Below are 19,816 nucleotides of genomic sequence, written 5' to 3' on the forward strand. Positions count from 1 at the left end.
ACACTGCAATAATCAGCTGTAAGATGATATTAATAATATGTGATTTCTTATTATTTATTTCTTTTAATGTCACAGCAAAATCTAAAGTAGCTGAATCTTGTTCTGCATGTTTGGCATTTTTATTTCTCTTGCATGACACTCCCATAATGCAACTCAACATAAGGCAATAAGCAATAGGAATCTTCAATGTTAAGCTGAGCTATTGGTCTATAAGCTTTTGTCGATGACTTGATTTCTGTTTCTGATAGGTTTGGCTGGTTAGTATGGCTCTGTTAGATTCTTTACTGATGTATTTAGGATGAGCAATGTTGTACTTACAGTGCAGTACTGGACGTTTGTTTCTATTCACTGAAAGGAATTGATTTCCTTTCACAGTTAAACTGCTAAGCTGCTGCACCGCTGAAAGGTCAATCAGAAAGGAGAAAAAGTTTTATTGCTCCAAGTTTGCTCTTTCATAGCTCTGGAGACTTCTCAGCTTCATTTCATTTAAGTGTCATCGTCTCAGTAGTTTTTCCGTATATTTTTGGGAGATAAAAGACATCAGTGCTATAAAATGAATGTGGATAGCATAATTTAGTCTTGGAGGAATTTGATATGTAATGTTTTAGTTCATATGTGACCCTGTCTGCAAAGTCCAAAGACTGGGTCCCATGTTGGATCTTATTGGATCTTGGCAAACCTGAACAGAGTTTGTGACATTATTGAGTTCTTAGCTGAAACAGTTGAATGGATTACTTTTTAGTGTAAAAACTATTTAAAACTTTATATGTACAGTATGTATGTTGGCTCATCACTAGTAAACCCGTATGTCCATTTATTATGCATGTGCATTTTTTACATTTAAACTTTAGATTTCATAACTACAAAAGCTAAGCACAATCTATCTTTATAAACATGGTGAATTCCTTTTCTCTGTTAATACGCCACAGGGAGCTATTTGGCATTTTATGATGCAATAAATCACATTTAGGAAAAAGTGAGGTAAGAAAAGACTTACGAAGGCCATCGGTATAGCAGATCATTAACCTAACATCAATCTGAGGTGTCAGAAAACCAAACCCCCAAAGCTGGTCGGGAAATTATACATAGCAGGGGGAAAAAAAATTATCTGCGAAGAAATACGGAAGGACTGGAGGATATCACACTTAAGCAGGAGCACAGGGAATAGAAAAGGTAGAGATTGACTGCTGAATATGTCTTACACAGGGAATAGTACTTTCCTGAGGTTAATAGAATATGCAGTTTACTTTGAATGTACTCCCTTCCATTTAAATATGCCGTTAATGCTTTTTTTGTAAGTAATGTATGCCATTTATGCTTTTTGTGTTAAAGGTGCCAAAGAATGCATTGAAATAATATGTTAAATTGTTCTCTGATATCTACATAAGGTATGTGGCTTTTTAAGTGCAAAAATGATCCAGAAACAGTTTTCCATTTCCATTTACAACCCTAGGATTTCCCCTTAGAATGAAATGGTCTATTATAACCTTATTTGAAAGGGTCATGAATAATATTGTTGAGCCCTGCTCTGATTGGCTGTTTCTCAGAACAGCTCACTTGGGTAGCTCGGTGTGTGTGTACACAGACCTTATGTTTAAGCCTGTATCAGACAAAGATACAGATTTCGAGGAATAATCAATTGTTTGGAGATTGTTAATGGACGTTTCTGAGTGGTAAGTTTGTGTTTTTTTCAGAATGGACCTGCAAAGTGTAACTGTAACGTCAATAGTAGAACTTTAGACGTTAGCACACTTTAGCACATAGCATTAACTAGTATATAGCGCTAATTTAGTAGTCACAACTTTGTTTTTAGCATTGTAACAACATTGTTCTTAATTTAATGTGTAATTTAATATTGGGGGTGTATATCTCGACAAAGTCACAGTTGGTGTAATGATGAGATTGGCCTGTTTTCCAGCAGTCTTTTGCATGCACAAGGTCCCCTCAACATGTGTATAGATCAACTTGTGTATGGATTAACCTGATAAGTAACACTGTGCCGTACACGGTACACCCCTTCCTTTGCACGTGAGGCTGCATAAACGTCATTGTAACTTTGAAGCATTAAATCTTCAAAATATACGGTCATGCGGCACATCGTTGAAAAGCTTAGACTTTCTGGATTCCATTAAGTGCACACACAAAGCATAATATGATTTTTAGCAGTCATAAAACTGTAATCTAATTGTTAGTTACCTGAACCGGGCGGCGCCGATTTAGGATACTTACCTTCAAAATCTTCCCTTTATCCGCTTCGGTGAAATTGTCCAAAACAAATTGTTCATATATCCCCAAAAGTCCAAGGAAATGGAATATCCAAGCATTTTAATCCAAAACAATTTGTTCATTTCACAACCTTGACGTTTCTGACCGAATTACGATATAAATACTGTATACAATTAGTTCACTAACAGAAATTCGTTCTAATCTCACTTTTCATTCACGATTTATAATAAACATATTCGGATGCCACGTTTATTGTGCAACGTCTGAGAAACAAATACGCCCACCTTGTGGAATTTCAGCCGTTCCATAAGGGGCTACCTTGTGTGTAGATTAAAGGATGAGTCAATTTTCTTGAAAAATTCCAGACAATCTACTCACCACCATGTCATCCAACATGCCGATGTCTTTCCCTGTTCAGTCGAGAAGAAATTATGTTTTTTTTTTGAGGAAAACATTCCAGGATTTTTCTCATTTTAATGGACTTTAATGGACCCCAACACTTAACGCAGTTAAATTGTTTTCATGCAGTTTAAAATTGCAGTTTCAAAGGACTCTAAACGATTCCAAACGAGGCATAAGGGTCTTATCTAGCGAAATGATAAATAAAATATATGTACGTAATTGTAATTGCGTAATGTTGTCGAAAGGTCACGTGTAACATAGATGAAACACACATTTGTGGACCATTTTAAACAATAAACGGACATAGAGACATTAATTAGTATCATTCCACATCCAACAATGTCAGAACGGTCCTCTTTCTCCACACTTGTAAACACTGGGCGTAGTTTCGCATACGTCATCCGTGACCTCTTGACGTGATGACGTATTACGTGAGGTAACGCTGGCGCGTCACACGACCAGAGAAAGATAAGAAGTTGTGGTTTAAAAGTGCATATTTTTCTTGCCAAAAATGACAATTGTTTTTCGCTAGATAAGACCCTCACGCCTTGTTTGGGATCGTTTAGAGTCCTTTGAAACTACAGTTTTAAAGTGCATTAAAATTGTTAAGCTTTGGGGTCCATTAAAGTCCATTATAATGAGAAAAATCATGGAATGTTTTCCTCAAAAAACATAATTTTTTCTCGACTGAATAAAGAAAGACATGGTGGTGAGTAAATTATCTGGATTTTTTTTAAGAAAATGGACTAATCCTTTAACCAGTGTTCGGCATGAATATACAGTAGCTGTAGATGCTGGAATGGTGTTAAGAATAAAATAAAAATGATTTTTAAACAGAACTAATTTCCATTATTTGGATTTTGGAAAAAATTAAAAAGTGCATAAAGTTAGATCAACTTAAAATATTACCTAAATAGTTAACACTCCAAAATATTACTTTTTCAAATTAAAATGTTACTATAGTTTCACTAGGTGAAACATTTAATATAAAACCTTTTTATGTGACCAATTAAAGTAATTTTAAGTGGTCCAACGTATCACTTTTTACAGTGTGTGTTCCCTGTGAATCAAACCATTAACTTGCCATTGCTGGTGCTCCACAAGTTAACTTCCAGGAACCCCAACCCTGTTTGTGATAATTTATGTTAATCTATTGGCAGCTTTAAATGTAACGCAAATGCTATACGTTTTGGTGGCTGAGGTTTCTTTGCTAGTAAAAAAATGTCATCAGCTGTCACGATCAGTGCCTGAGTGCAGCAGGGAACACATGCAGCGCTCCCCACCAAAATGATGTTTGCATTTTACTGATGTTAGACTGAGCATCGCATCTCACCAAATTTAAATGGCTGCGTTTCAGGTTGGATAAGTCTTAGATGTGAAATCTTTTTTCCAATCACCTCTGCAGTTCCCATGGCGACAGGGACCCTGTGGGTTGCAAGTAAAACTGATATAAATAATGTCAGCTTCTTTGGTAATAAAAAATATGCAACAAGTTTAGAAGAATACTTCTGACTTAATATTTATTAAAAGGAAAGATATTTTAAATCTTAATTTGTATTAAACACACTGAAGTTATAATGCATGCATTAAGCCAACAGATTTTGCAGGCTTCCTCCTCCACACAAAAATCTTGTTATTCCAATGGAGCAAGCACGGAGGACCTCCATCTGCTGAATTTATTTGCGATGAATTGCTTTAACAGCCTATCATCTTGTCACTGAAAGTTGCAAATACTGCCAGTGATGCAACTTTGCCAGAGGATTAGGACAGACTATTAGGTCCTATATAGGAAATATGGGTTCCACTGAGGTAAATGAAATGTGCCATTAATGTCAAATAAATGCAGTGTAGTCTGTGTGCCGGCTGTCAGATTTGTCTGTCCTACTCTTTGCTAGTTTGCTGCTACATGTCTCATTCTGCTTGCAGAGGCTGTAAGCAGTTTAAGGGTTGAAACTGCAAACCGCTAAACTTGCATGTAACTTTACAAAGAGTTATTTTAATCTAAACTGAGAGCTGATCATCAAAGTAGTAATGAATCAGCTTTGATCAACTTTAGCACAAGGGAATATAAAACACAGGGTTGATTAGTATTTTAGCCTTCCATTGATACTTTACCTACTGTATATTAATTCCCATGCCATTCCATATCAGAAGGAATATTGAGGAATACTGTAAATGTAAAACCCTATTTTTTTCCGTAAGTAAATGGTGTCTGCGACTGGAGATGAGACTGCTGATCAGAGTACACGTCTCAGGGTTATTTGAGGAGGCAGCAAAAACACTATAAGTAAATATCACATATGGTCTTCCATTAGGCAAGGATTCAAAGCAAACCAAACAATAAACAAAATACTTAATTTAGACTACAAGTAAGAGTCATTATCTGTGCTAGATCTTTTACTTTTGCTTTTGGGTTCTTGTTAAAGGGTTCCTAATATGATCCCAACCTTAAAATTCAACATGTCCTCTCACCACAAATTTTGAACAATCTGATTTAGTTTTCACATATCTGTTGATTTTTCAAATGGACCAGGAAAGGTTTAAGTCTGTATTTGAGTTTGATACATCGTTTCTTCTGTACACAGCGGCATCACCAAGATAGAGATTCATTATTATAGATGAGAGATTTTCACAGCCAATGCTGGAGCTATAAATAGTGTCTTTAATCTATAAGAGTGATGTGTCATATCGTAAACAGGTTTGGCTTGCTGTCTGGAATGGGGGGGTTCACACGGTTTGGATCTACCTGAAAAGAATGCTGGAATTTCTGCGCCACTATAATTGGCAAAAACTATATTTAAAAACTGCCATGGTTTTGTTGTTTTCATTGTTTCTATTTCATGAAAAGCTGCTGTGGAACAATAGCTCTGTCCCAATTCAAGGGCTGCGACCTTCTAAGGACGCGACCTCAGAAGGGGAGCACTTGGTCTTTAAAGGTGGCAGCCTCCAAAGTCCACAAATAAAACTGAAATGAGATGGTCTAGCCCTAATTTGCATTACCTGAAATAAGGACGCATTTGAGGCTTAATTTCAAGCATCCTTCGAATTGGGGCAGCCTTACTAACCTTAAGTCGTGCAGCTGTGATGCAATCAGTCTTAAAATACGCCCTTAGAATGTCACAGCCTTCGAATTGGGACACAGCTAATGAACAATTGTGAAAATCACTATATAAATATACAAAAACACTTAAAAAAAGAATACCTTAACGACGTGTAGCAAATCATAATATAATAACTGCACATACTGTAAAAAAAACCCAGATTATGTAATAAGTATTACACTATTATTGTAAAAATATGTTAATTTTTTCAAAACGTAATAAAATCTTGAGCTCATAATGTAATAAAAATGATTATAAAACGGTTAGTTCCAATCCTTGATTCTGATTGGTCAATAGGTGTGCTTTATTCACAATAAAACACTGCTATGACCGCTTCACCCAACAGTTTTGTTTAATATCACTGCGCCCTTAGCAACACCCTTAGCAACACATAAACATATAATTGAGAACAGTTTGTTGTTTTTATTTGAGCTTTCATGTTATTGTTCGCAGTCAGGGACTATTTTTTTCTAGCAGAAGGAATGCTTTTATTGATTTAACTTCATGAAAGTTGCACTAATATTTTTTTTACTTTAATATTGTGTGGTAACCGTTTTATAAAAGCAGTAAGGTACTCGAGGCAAATGCTGTATCGTGAATAAGTAACGGCTGAAGGACGTTGTTAGGCACGACGCGAAGCTTATTGCCTACTCACATTATGAGAAATGTATTACATTATAAACTCACCAGAATTATTGTCTTAATAATAATAATTTAAAAATTGCAAATTTATGTGAAGCATCACTATTATATATCATAGAGACATAGGGGTGGGTTTATTTTAAGCATAACCATTGGTGGATGCCAATTCTCTCCCTAGCAACCACCCTGGGTGCCCTAGCAACCACATAGCAACACTCTAGTAACTACCTTGCAAACCCAAAATGTTATTAAATTATGAGCTCAAAATTGTATTATGCTTTGAGAAAATTTTTACATTTATGAACATTTATTACAATATTAATGAAATATTTATTCCATTATGTGCAGTGATACATTATGAATTGCTATACTGTGCTGCTTGTAATAGATGCAGGTATCAAGATCTAAAAAACATCAGATAAATGTGTTTCTTTTAATAAATCACCCGGAAATTGAAATAAAAACTGTGAGGACCATACTGAAGTCGGACAAACTGATAATTAAGCAGGAAATGCTTGTGTAAGTCATCTTCAGTTAGACCGTAATGACAGACATCACAAGAGCTGTCACGAAGAGCCTGATTATTCTGCACACTGCCTCTCTTTATCAATTCCTGTTCATCTCTGTCTGATAAACAATTTCATTTACCATAATTATATTTGATCTTTTTATAATCAATCAGATAAATGGAGGAACATTTAATGTTAAATATAGATTTTAATATTTTCTATTTACAAAAATGTTATTCTTGGCACCTTATCACGTCTTAATATCATGATTCACAATGCTAGTTGTGTGTTGCCCATGAAGGACAACAATGAAGTTTTGTAGTCCAATTTTTTAGCAAACTCTACCTCCACAAAGTTATTTATTGTGTTTGCTATACTGTTACATATGCCACATTTTTAGAGAATAGTGGACACTTAACTCCATTACATTATTTAACCAAATTGTTTCAGTTATTGCATAATGCAAACCAATCAGTATGTGAATACTGTTTGTTTACAAACTGGCAGGATTTCACAAAAACCTAGGGTATCATTTCCTCTGGCCATACAAAAAGGACATTCTCAAAAAACAGAGATCAAAATAATCCATGCACAGGCTTACAGATAACAACAATAGATGGTTTCAGAGTCAACAACATAAACAAATGTCTTTTGTGGCCCAAAATTAACCTCTGGTAGACTTCTATATGGAATCAAGAGTCCTTTTAGAGTAGATGATTATTTTTATTAACATGCAAAATAAATAACCAGTATCTTTATTTAAAGGGATATTGCACTTATTTAGAATATATGCTCATTTTCTAGCTCCCCTAGAGTTAAACATTTGAATCTTACAGTTTTAAAATACATTCAGCCGATTTCATATCTGGCGCTAGCACTTTTAGCCTAGCTTAGCATAATCCATTGAATTTGATTAGACCATTAGCATCACGCTAAAAAATAACTGAAGAGTTTGAGTTTCAATATTTTTCCTATTTAAAACTTGACTCTTTTATAGTTACATCGTGTACTAAGACAGACAGAAAATTAAAAGTTGTAATTTTCTAGGCAGATATGGCTGGGAACTGTACTCTCATTCTGGCGTGGTGATCGGGGACTTTGCTGCTGTAGCATGGCTGCGGCGGGTGTAGTGGTGTTACGCAGTGCCCGAAAATAGTCCCCTGCCATTGAAAGTAACCAAGGGGACTATTTTCGGGCACTGCGTAATATCACTACTAGTATAGTTCCTAGCATATCTGCCTAGAAAATCCCAACTTTTAATTTTCCGTCGGTCTTAGTACACGATGTGACTACAGAAGAGTCAACTTTTAAATAGGAAAAATATCCAAACTCTTTGGTTATTTTTTTGCGCGATGCTAATGGTCTAATCAGATTCAATGGATTGTGCTAAGCTATGCTAAAAGTACTAGCGCCAGACCTGGAGATCAGCTGAATGGATTCCAAAACGGTAAGATTCAAATGTTTAAATCTAGGGGTGCTGAAAAATGTGCATATTTTCAAAAAAAGTGGAATGTCCCTTTAAATCATAGCTAAAGCATATCAACCGTTACACTGAACTAATGTTACTGTGTAAAATTAATGATCCTTAAATGCGAGACTTCAAGCGATGCGGTAAGAACCAACACACGAATGATGTCAAAGTACCGCAAGGGAGTTTGCTTTCGAATCGCTCTTGCTGTACTTCGATATCATCTGCCTGTCAGTTCCTGCGGCACCACATGAAGTCAAACACACCTATTCATTATCACTATTAGGACTGTCACTGTACCAACGTTCAAATCTGTTAGATCTCTAGTAAAATATTTAAAATTATCTTTAATGAGCATCATTATATGAACTGTTTATTTCTGCAGTATTTTCTAAAAGACAGGGTATGGCGACTGCCATACTCGGCCATACGAAAACACCGCCCATGATGTAGGCTACAACAAACAAGAATATTAATGGGGATGTGGTGCGATTCAGTGATTTTCATTTCTGTAACATTTTCGAATGTTGAAAATACATCTGCATGACTGTATTACATTGAATCTCTTTTATTCTTTCACTTTTTTCTTATGAAGGTAAACTGAACTTTCTACTAAAAGCAGCAGTTTGGCACATTCAGTTTTTTGCTGAACAGAGGGTGTCATATGCACTGATAGTAGATGTGTCTATGTGACAGTGTGCGACTTAATATCAGTCTGACTGAGCTCAGCCTGTTAAGGAGGCTGGGTATATTTTTATCCCCCAATTTTTAGGCAATTGTTAAACTCTGCAGCACAGTGGGAGCGAGGAAAGGAAGTTGCAGGTACAAATGTCATGCAGAGAAATTTCAAGATTCTGTGTACTTGGTTTATGACGATAATGTCAGTGATAACCGAAGGAAATTATGTTAATTTGGGATCCATTCATAATTTCTTCTGCTTGTTGCTATGGTGAAGTGACCTTCTTAGACTGGTTGAGAAATACACTACACTCGAAAAAATGCTAGGTAATTTTCTACCCAGCGTAAGGTCAAAAACGGATGAACCCAAACCTGTTGGGTTGTAATTTAGCGTATGCTGGGTTGTTTTAACCCCAAATGCTAGGTTGTTATAACCCATTGTTCGGTCAAATATAAACCATCAGGATATTGTAGTTGAAAATATTACGGAGTGCCTATTTACACTGAGTGTAACTGACGTCTCTTGTTGGCAAACACTATTTACACTAGCTCTGCTCATCAATGTCTGGTTGGATCACTAAAGGTTAAAAAAGGCGCACTGAAATCCATGGCTTAAAGGATAATTCCGGTATTTAACACTTTGAGTCTCATTTCTGGTTTGTTTTGGATGAACTACAGTGATGGACACAGAAATTTTGACAATGGGTCGTGTCTTGACTTTTTGACTCGTTTAGAAGCGTCTCTTGACTGCTTCAGAATGGAATTCAATGGCCATGCACAAACATGTCATTAAAACAACCCTTAATGTTCATTTTCAAAACTGTGCTCCTCGCCGAGTGGTTTGTGGTGTTTCGTTGATTAAAAAAAAGTAGTATAGTGAAACACAGTTTCTGTCGTGTTTTTAACTGCCATTTTGTAAAATTCCATTGACTTGTCTTAGAAGACATGTTGCTCGCTGATATATCACTCCGCCGCCGGAAACGGAAAAGGGGTCTGTTTACATGTGGTTGTAGTTTTTTCGTTTGGTTTCTCTCAGAAGGCTAGCGTTAGCAGAGCAACTGTGCCCTCAGAGTAGCGAAATAAACAAACATCTAATTTTTCAAAAATCAAAAATCCTTACATCTAAAATAAATTATGAAAGGTGGATTCTGTGAGCCGTTTGATTTTGAAAGTGGTTGTCGCCATCAAGTGGTCGGGAGTGTGCTTAACGCTTCAGACTCAAATATAGAGCGGAAGTATATATGCGGTTGTGAGGTATCTGAAAAAAATAGATCCACTATAGCAAAAAACATGGATTGAAATCATACATTGCGCCAATATATTTGTTTTTAATCATCAACGAACACCACGAACCACTCGGTAGTTTTGAAAATGAACGTTAAGTGTTGTTTTAATGACATGTTTGTGCATGGCCCTTGACTTCCATTCTGAAGCAGTCAAGAGACGCTTCTAAACGAGTCAAAAAGTCAAGACACGATCCACTGTCAAAATTTCAGTGTCCATCACTGTAGTTCATCCAAAACAAACCAGAAATGAGACTCAAAGTGTTAAATACCGGAATTATTCTTTAAGTGGCACTGGCAGTAGGTCGTATGGCTTGTAGGTACTGACTTTTAAAGCGATGTCCCTGGTATAAATCCGTCTTTTGCCAACCTTGCTTTTCTCCCTTTTTTGTCACATACCACATCGAAAGGCATTTATCATCAATAAAAATGAAGAAAAGGTTTGAAAAGTGGAAATACAGTGCCTAACTAGTGTTTATTAAAAATAAAAGTATTAATTGGGTTGGGTTAGGGGTCGGTGTAGAGAGTGTTTTTATTCTTCCAATAATGCAGCATTCATTTAATAATTGTAATATAATCATTCACACTCTGTTATTATGGCATCCTGGCAATTTACAAAACTGAGGCGCAAATAGTAGACTATCTTCCAATATAGATAGCATCTAATTACTATTTACACGTGTTGCAAATTTGATCATTTTATTTATTTAAACTTATTTTCACCTACTGTAAATGGAATATCGCTATAAGAAAATGCTTTTACGGGTGTAAATAGAGAAGAAATTACTCTTTGGTCATTTTTGAGCGCGATGCTAATGGTCTAATCAGATTCAATGGATTGTTCTAAGCTATGTAAAAAGTGGTAGCGCCAGACCCCGAAATCAGCTGAATGGATTCCAAAACAGTAAGAATCAAATGATTAACTCTAGGGGAGCTGGAAAATGAGCATATTTTTTTTAAAAAAAGTGGAATGTCCCTTTAAGGTAAAGATTGATCAACTTCAGTTGGTAACACCTAAAAAAGGAAAGTTTTTCCAACTTAAAATTTCACTTTAGGAGAAAAATTTTAGTTGAAACAGCTTAACCTTTTCACTTTTTACAGTGTTAGAAAAGCACTTTTCCTCTGTTTTTTTTAGGTCAATAATAATCCACACATTACAGACCATAAACAAACTATTACAAAAACATGCATACAAATAACACTGAAAGAATGAGAAAAAGAATCAACATGCAGCAAAATAAATAGTTTTCTTTGGATTGCATCTTACATGTGAGTCATTTAAGCAGCCACTCTGATGTTGGATTCAACTGTAAACCTTTTTAAGCGTAACCACACTGCAATTTTAACAATCCATTCATCAACTTTACTGATATATTTCTAGTCAAAGAGATATTTAAGTTAGTGCAGAGACACAGAGTAAGTGGTAGTTTATTGTGGAGTTTATTTCAAGTTCAATCATTCTTAGCAGAAAAGTACAGCAATTTAATTAAGCATCTCAGACGCTTTGGTACTTTTGCATTTGAAGGGCACAAAAATATATTTTCTTCTTGTATTTATCTAACTTGAGCTGCTCAAAGTAAAGTAGTGGTGTGAACTTCTTCAATGCTTCAGATGTGAATAAAAAAATTGTTAATAATGTAATGAAGTAAAAACATTAAAATAGATTCGTAAAACTGCAAATTATACAACTGCTCTTCTAAAAAAATGTGTGCAGAATATGCATGGGCACTTACTGTACTCTTCTGCATTCATGTGCATATCAGTGGAAGTAAATCGAATCGACTGTGACTGACCCTTTACTTTCAAATGTGATAAAATATTAACGATTTTTCATGTGGCGGTGTGAGTTTGCCATGCTGTCAAGACTGTTCACGTCTCTTACTGCCACAATCAGAAACTGTATTCAAACTGTACAGAAATATATACAAATCACAACATTTTATTGTATGAACAGCAGGAAAGCTCATCAGCAGTTTCAGCTGTTTTTTCTTAAGCATGTGTATCAATATCCTCTTTTTTGCATCTTTCATACCAGATGCTACCCAATTACTAAACAAGACAACCAAAAGTTTGAGCCATGCCGACAGCTTGACACAAATGTATTATTCTTAAAGGGGACATTTCACAAGATTTTTTAAGATGTAAAATAAATCTTTGGTGTCCACAGAGTACGTATGTGAAGTTTTAGTTCAAACATACCATATAGATAATTTATTATAACATGTTGAAATGGCCACTTTATAGGTGTGCCGTTTTTGGATGTGTCCTTTTAAATGCAAATGAACTGATGAAATGCAAACACTGATCGCCATGATTGTGGTTTGTTTACCAAAATTAAGTTACTGGGTTGTTATATTTAATTTCATAGAGATATTTTATTTTTCCATTTTATATGCTTCTATAACACTGTTTTATACAACTGCAGTAGCACTACTGCTGTTGTTTTATAGCAGTCACCGCAAATTAAAAAATACAGTAAATCACTGTTAATTAAATGTTAATACCACTGATCTATATAAAAATATAAACTGGAAAAGAAAATGAGCACTGGGGACCCAATTATAGCACTTAAACATGGAAAAAGTCAGATTTTAATGATATGTCCCCATTAAGCATTATTTGAATCAGTTTATATCTTCTGGCTCTGAAGTTTCCCCAAAGAAAAACGCACAGCTGATGAAGTATCATCCAATGAACATCTGGTTCATTAAAGGTTCTTTGTATTGAAACAAGCTTCTTTTTATATTATAAAAAGTTAAGAAATAAATGGTTCTTTAAAGAACCGTTGACTTTGTGGAGCCAGAAATGGTTCTTCTATGGCATCACTGAAGTCCATCGCAAAACAGAAACAGTTTGTGTAGACTAACTTCTGCTTTTGTTCATTGGTGTGGAAGAGAGTGGAAACCCAGTATGTGCAAGTTCATTTCTAATGATTGACAGCCCTCTTTTCCCTGTATCCAATAATAATCCAACAGGTACACAGTCTTCTAAAGCTCAAGGGACACTCCCACACACTACCTGCTACGCTGTGGCCCGTTTTAGTCTGTTGTCATGGAAACATTTGGAGAAACCTGATTGGGCCATTGCTCGTCCTCCCTGTTTCTTAAGATTTTCCGTCACAGTGCATTTTTATGCTTTTAGACAAGGTCCCTGCGAAATGCCTTATAAAGGTTTTTATATTTTCTGTGTGTTTCAATACTAACAGCTAAAATGGTAAACGAGGCTAAACTGGTATACGTTTGGCTCTTGTCTTATCCTATTAAAATATCTAGTGATACACATTCTGAAGGTTGTCTCAAACCAAATTTTGGGTAAAATATGAACATTTTCTTGATAATTGAAACCAACAGTTGGGTTTGTCCATATTTTACCCAACCATTGTTAAAACAACACAGCATTTTTGTGTGTGGATGGGAATTATAGGAAAGTGATGAAGTCTGCTTTCATTACTGAATCACACCATGGCTCCAACCCAATGAGTTTCTTTTTTAAGCTTAAGATCGATACAGTAATCTTGTTTACACAGCCGTGCTTTGACCACCTAAAGAAACAACTCATTAATAAAGACCACTGAAACAAGGGCTGCGTCCAAATACCCACACTCGTGGTCTTGGCCACTCGAGAGCAGGAAGTAAGTGCGCAAGAGTGTCCCATGTCTTAAAACTGGCAAAGTGCAGTGGCCTTCATGTACACTAAACCCACACTATTTCGAATACTGCTTCAAAGCGATTATAAAGGCTAAGCGTATCCCATCATGCATCATGTTCTGGATGTAAACGTGACACTTTTGGCCAAACCTCGCGAGGTGCCGTAAAAACTTTTAATTGTAAGTTAATAAATGTGTATTACATATTTTAGGTAGTAAAACGGAAAATGTTGCAAATTTCATTGTTGCAAACATTGTTATGTATTTTGTAAAACATCTGAAACTGCTTTTATCACATAATTAAAAATAACATTAATTGTGTCGTGTATTCAGGGACTACTGAATAAACGTTAAACTTTAATAAAGCTGCATGTACAAAATTAAGTTTTTTTACTGGTTTCATATAAGTATAGCTTATAACAATCTTTAAATTCATCAAATGTTCATTTTAGAGTGTTTATGTAAAAATATATATTTTAAGTAGGGATGCATAATGCTTAATAGTGATTATTTCGATCTATTGCAGAATAAAAGTTTTTGTTTACATCATATATGTGTGTGAACTGTGAATAATAATTATGTATATATAAATGTGCACACATGCATGTGAAATTTTAAGAAAAAAGATACATTTATATATTATATATTATGTACAATTTATATATATTATAATAAATATACAAATGTATATACACATGTACTGTAAACATTATTTAAATATATACATGCATGTGTGTGTGTGTTTATCTATACAAAGTTATAATACACAGTTGACACACATATATGATGTAAACAAAAACTTTTATTCTGCAATAGATTAATGATTAATCTATTGCAGAATAAAAGATGATTAATCGTTATGCATCCCTAATTTTAAGGAGGCCAAATAAATACGAACACGTTTTGGTGCCAATTTCTGCAACTACCCAGATTGACATTTTTGCACTTGCTAAGTGTGTCCCATCGGGTGAATAATTCTACATGCACGCTTGGGATTTTCACGCCCACTAAAACACTTGGACCAAATACAGGAAATAAGTCATGTAAGTAGTCAAGTGGTCAAGTGCAAAGACCACAAGTGTGGTTATTTGGACCCAGCCAAGATTTTAAAAGTAATAATCTATTGTCTGACTTCATCCATAATGGGGGCATATGTTGTCATACATACCTCCCTGAGCTCTTTGCTGGTATCAAATCTCCTGCTACAGACCAAGCACTTTCTTGTCTTCTTACAGCTTGATGCAGATCGAGATGAAGAGGAAGTGTTTTATGACATCAGCATGACAGTCGACAACAAGCTGTACCCCACCAAAGAACCTGTGGCAGGTAAAAATACACCATTACCACATCATTACCATTTGGTTCCTCAAAATGTTCTCAGCATAAACATTTATTAACAACATTATGGTCAGAAAACTATACAATTCAGAGTTTCTTTATAATCATTTAAAAACAATAAATGTAACCATATTTAGCAACCAAAGTGTTGACAGGATGTACACTAAAGGGCACAATATGTAAGATTTTTGCATTAAAATAATAAATTAAAGTTTTTTTTCATTTGTGTACTTTCAGTATCCCAAATGTTTCCAAAAATCGATTCAGAGAAATTCGAATTTAAGACATACTTTTCTTCATCACTAACATTAACTGTGAACCTAAGTCATCAGTCACAATCTAAAAACGTACTTCGGATGCTATTTTCATCTTCTGTGAAAATCTGAAGAGCACGGCAGAAAATCAAATTGCCTGAATAACAAGTCAAGACGGTCACAGAACTCATTTCTCCAGGCAGTGAAAAAGATTTAGTGCTCCCATAAATGAAAGTTTACCAGACACTGGATTTAATTAATCAGCTTGTCGAGATTTCCTCGGCCTGGTGGGAAATACAGATCAGAGAACTCTTGAACTCCAGACACCAAACACCATCAAAGCAACTAGCCTGAATTTGATCTTCTCGCAAAGGTCCTCGCAAAGTCAAATCAAGAAAGTTTCGACACAGATTCTCCGCATCCCTGTGTGTTGTGCTGTCAGTCAACTGCCGTCCGTGTTGCTCAGCTTGACAATGATTTACAGGCACTGCTATCACTGAGCACATAGTGAGAGATTGAAGATCGGTGTTGTGAGAAGAAGCTCTGTGATGGGTCTGGTATCAGTCTCTATAGGCTGGCCGACTGGCACATCGATGTGAAAATTTCCCTGGTGTTGCTGGGTGGAGATGATAGCATCCGGAGGCCACAATGGTGTTTAATAATTTGTCCTGAATGGAAATGTTCTGGGGTATCAGGGAATGTCTGTTTGTGATAATGTGAAGGAAATAGGAGATAGATGTCCTTCAGTTTTATCTGGTTAATTCACGTGAGTGTTATGCAACTGCTGGAGTACGTTATGTATACTGTATACTACATCTTAGATGGGCATTTGAATTGGTGAACACACAAACACACATCTGGGTGGGCAGCTATCACTGCATTGCCCAGGGAGAAACTAGGGGAAAAATGCCTTGCTCAAGGGCAACAAAGTTGCTTCCTGCAAGGCATGAGGATCGATTAAAGTCGGATTTTAATCATTAGGCAATGACTGCCCCATGGTTCTCTCCATTCGGATTTTTGACACCCGTTTAATCATCTAAGCACAATTGTCAGTTTTAATTAAAGCAATATTGCAATGCATATAGCACATTATACTGACATTGTATAATGATTGTAGCATGCCACAATATCAAATGCCATTGTGCCCTGTTTGGATTCAGTATAAAAAAAGGTCTTTGGGGCAGCTTCCCGGACAGGACTTAAAGGGTTAGTTCACCCAAAAATGAAAATAATGTCATTAATGACTCACCCTCATGTCGTTCCAAACTCGTAAGACATTCATTCGGTCCGAGAGCTTGTTGACCCTTCATTGAAAATCTACATACGGTATATTGTCCATGTCTATAAAGGTAATAAAAACATCATCAAAGTAGTCCATGTGACATCAGTGGGTCAGTTAGAATGTGTTGAAGCATCGAAAATACATTTTGGTCCAAAATTAATTTTTTTTTATTGAGGTTTGTTTTCTCTTCCGCATCTGTTGTGAAGCGCATGCGCAAGACTAAAGTCACGTGACTGCAGTGACGCGTCTGACGTGTTATCCTCAGACATGTTTGCAAAGTTTTTTTTTCAAACTTACAGCGTGCGTCTCCCTCAGACTGTAAACGAAGCCCGGTTGCACAAAAAAAGCTGGGGCGCACCACATAACACGTCAGCCGCGTCGTACTTCATCCGTGTAACTGCAGTCACGTGACTTTAGTCTCACACATGCGCTTCACAACAGACGCGGAAGAGAAGACAATGCTGAATAAAGTCGTCATTTTTGTTATTTTTGGAACAAAATGTATTTTCGTTGCCCAAAACATTCTAACTGACCCACTGATGTCACATGGACTACTTTGATGTTGTTTTTATTAGCTTTCTGGACATGGACAGTATACCGTACGTAGATTTTCAAATGAAGGGTCAACAAGCTCTAGGACTAAATATAAAACATCTTAAACTGTGTTCTTCTGAAGATGAACGGAGGTCTTACGAGTTTGGAAAAACATGAGGGTGAATCATTAATGACATTACTTTCATTTTTGGGTGAACTATCCCTTTAAGCCTAGACAATTATGTCTAAAGCCCGGAATACACTGCACGATTTTTCATTACCTTATCACACTGTGCGACATGTATCGTTTAAACTCGGGTACGAGAGGCATGTAGACTTTACGATGATGACACGGAAGCTTCGGCAGCAGCGTCACACGTTGCGCAACGTCACCAGCATGCGCTTGTGGTAAACAAATACCGGTGCGCAGGTCGTAGCAGCAAACACACTGTGCGGTGATCATGCCGAATTTCTGACACTGTCAGAAAACTATCGTAGGCTATCTTTGGACGCAAGACCAGGAAAACGGCCGTCTTTGAACCTCTCTCACTGTAAGACATAGGACCACCGATGAAGAGCCACAATCACGGAAATCGCAACGATTGTTTCACGATGGCAATCTTTCGTCTGGGACAGCCAATAATCGTGAAGTGTATTATGGGCTTAAGGTGTTTTAACTGAAAACAATATTTCAGTGTCAAACCACCCCATTGTGTTTTACTGCATCACTGCCTGCCTGGTAAGACATGCTTATAATTGGTTGTATAAACAAGGCCTGTAGAGTTTGCCGAACCTGGCGAGCAGAAGTTTATTACATACCTCTGCCACCCACCATGTTAACCCCACCTCTATTGACTCTGTGTCTTTATATTTATGCCAACTGATCTCAGGACTCATTGAACCTGGCTTTTAAAAGTCACTGAAAAGCGATTTGGCAAATATACCATTCTGTGGATTGCCTCCAATTACTGCCATTTACCTAGAAGTTTAATGCATGTAATCTGTGTTAATACCTCAAATCGAACAATACTGCAGATATTTTCCAGTGTGCATCAGGGGATTGTGCTGGAAAGCACAACTCTATAGCCCAGGATTTGTCGCTCTCAATGTCAGAACTGATCAGGGAGCTGAGTGGAAGTCTCTGAATGAATCATCTAATGTCTCTGGATGTTAGATGAATCATTCCTGCTATGCAATGCAATTTTATGTCCCAATCATGTCTTATGTACAGCAATGTACAAGCAAGGGACAATGTACAGCCAATCAGTAATCGCAAAATAAATCCCTACAGGGTGATCAGAACATCTATGTGAATGGCCATATGAGTAAATACAAATAAGCTAATGAAATATATCTAATTCATATTTATCAGAAATGCAAAACATTCCATGAGTGAAAACTGTTTCCTAACACCTTAAACCCAACATCTAAAGTTCAAACCAGATGAACATGCAACTTGGTTTAATCTTTTGTAAATACATTTTCTTATATATTATTAATAAGGCATATTTATATCGAATTGATTTGTATTAAAGTGTACCTGTCAAGATGACTCGCAGTATACCTGGATAAAGCTGTGCTTTCAGGCAGTTTATTAACAATAAACAAACCTCTGAATGTTGTCATTCATCAACAACCAGCAAAACAACATCTGTCTTACTTAATTTTAAAGTATTTTATGAAAAACACATTAAAAACACAAATATTACATTTAAATATCAAGTAGATTCCTGTCTAACAATTTGAGTTCATATTTAAACTGAAATGAACATTTGTCTTTTCAAAAGTTTTGTCGTGTTTTATGAAGTTTGAGTTGGCTCACGCGATTTTGGTTGGAGAGCTTCAGAAAAGCTCACGTGATTTCCAGAAAGGGAACGTGTTGCATTGTGGGGAATTTTTAGGGAATGAATGGTCCAGTGCACTTCAAGGATTTTGCGATTGAGACAGCCCTTAAAAATTTTGTAATTTAGTGAAAACTGTATTAGTTGACATACAATATGTCTCATTCTAATACAGTCCATCAACATTCATGCAGAACAACAGAAAGCTGTCATAATATCAACATTTAAAAAACAAATGTGAAGAGTTTGGTATCAAAACGCGATAAACGGCATTTAAAAAAAAATGTTACCGCCAAAATCAGTATTGTATCACGTCAGTATTAAAAAGTAAATTCTTAAATAAACGCAAAATCCGATATCTGCCGTGTTATTCTGTCATCTTCCCTCCCTTTTTTCCAATCTGTGACAAATGGCAGTCCTCCTTTTCTGCAGAATGCAATAAATACGCTCAGCAAATCACAGCGCACCATTCCACGCATTGTAAACAACAAACTAGTGTTGTAGTCAAGACCACCTAAACCAAGACCAAGTCATGACCAAGACCAGGACAGACCGAGAAAAGACCAAGAGTTTAAAGGGTCGAGACCAAGTCAAGACCAAGACCAAGACAGG

General features: G+C 36.2%; 1 protein-coding gene across 1 annotated transcript in view; it reads left to right on the plus strand.

The window, feature by feature from the left end:
* The window catches only part of ak5 (adenylate kinase 5), a 76,752-nt gene that overhangs the window by 29,184 nt on the left and 27,752 nt on the right, over window positions 1-19,816 (plus strand). The window contains exon 7 of the mRNA XM_055202803.2: window positions 15,191-15,281. Coding sequence (XP_055058778.1) covers window positions 15,191-15,281 — 91 coding nt within the window. The remainder of the gene's footprint in view (window positions 1-15,190; window positions 15,282-19,816) is intronic.

Source organism: Misgurnus anguillicaudatus, chromosome 2 (genome assembly GCF_027580225.2).
Source record: "Misgurnus anguillicaudatus chromosome 2, ASM2758022v2, whole genome shotgun sequence".
NCBI lineage: Eukaryota > Metazoa > Chordata > Actinopteri > Cypriniformes > Cobitidae > Misgurnus > Misgurnus anguillicaudatus.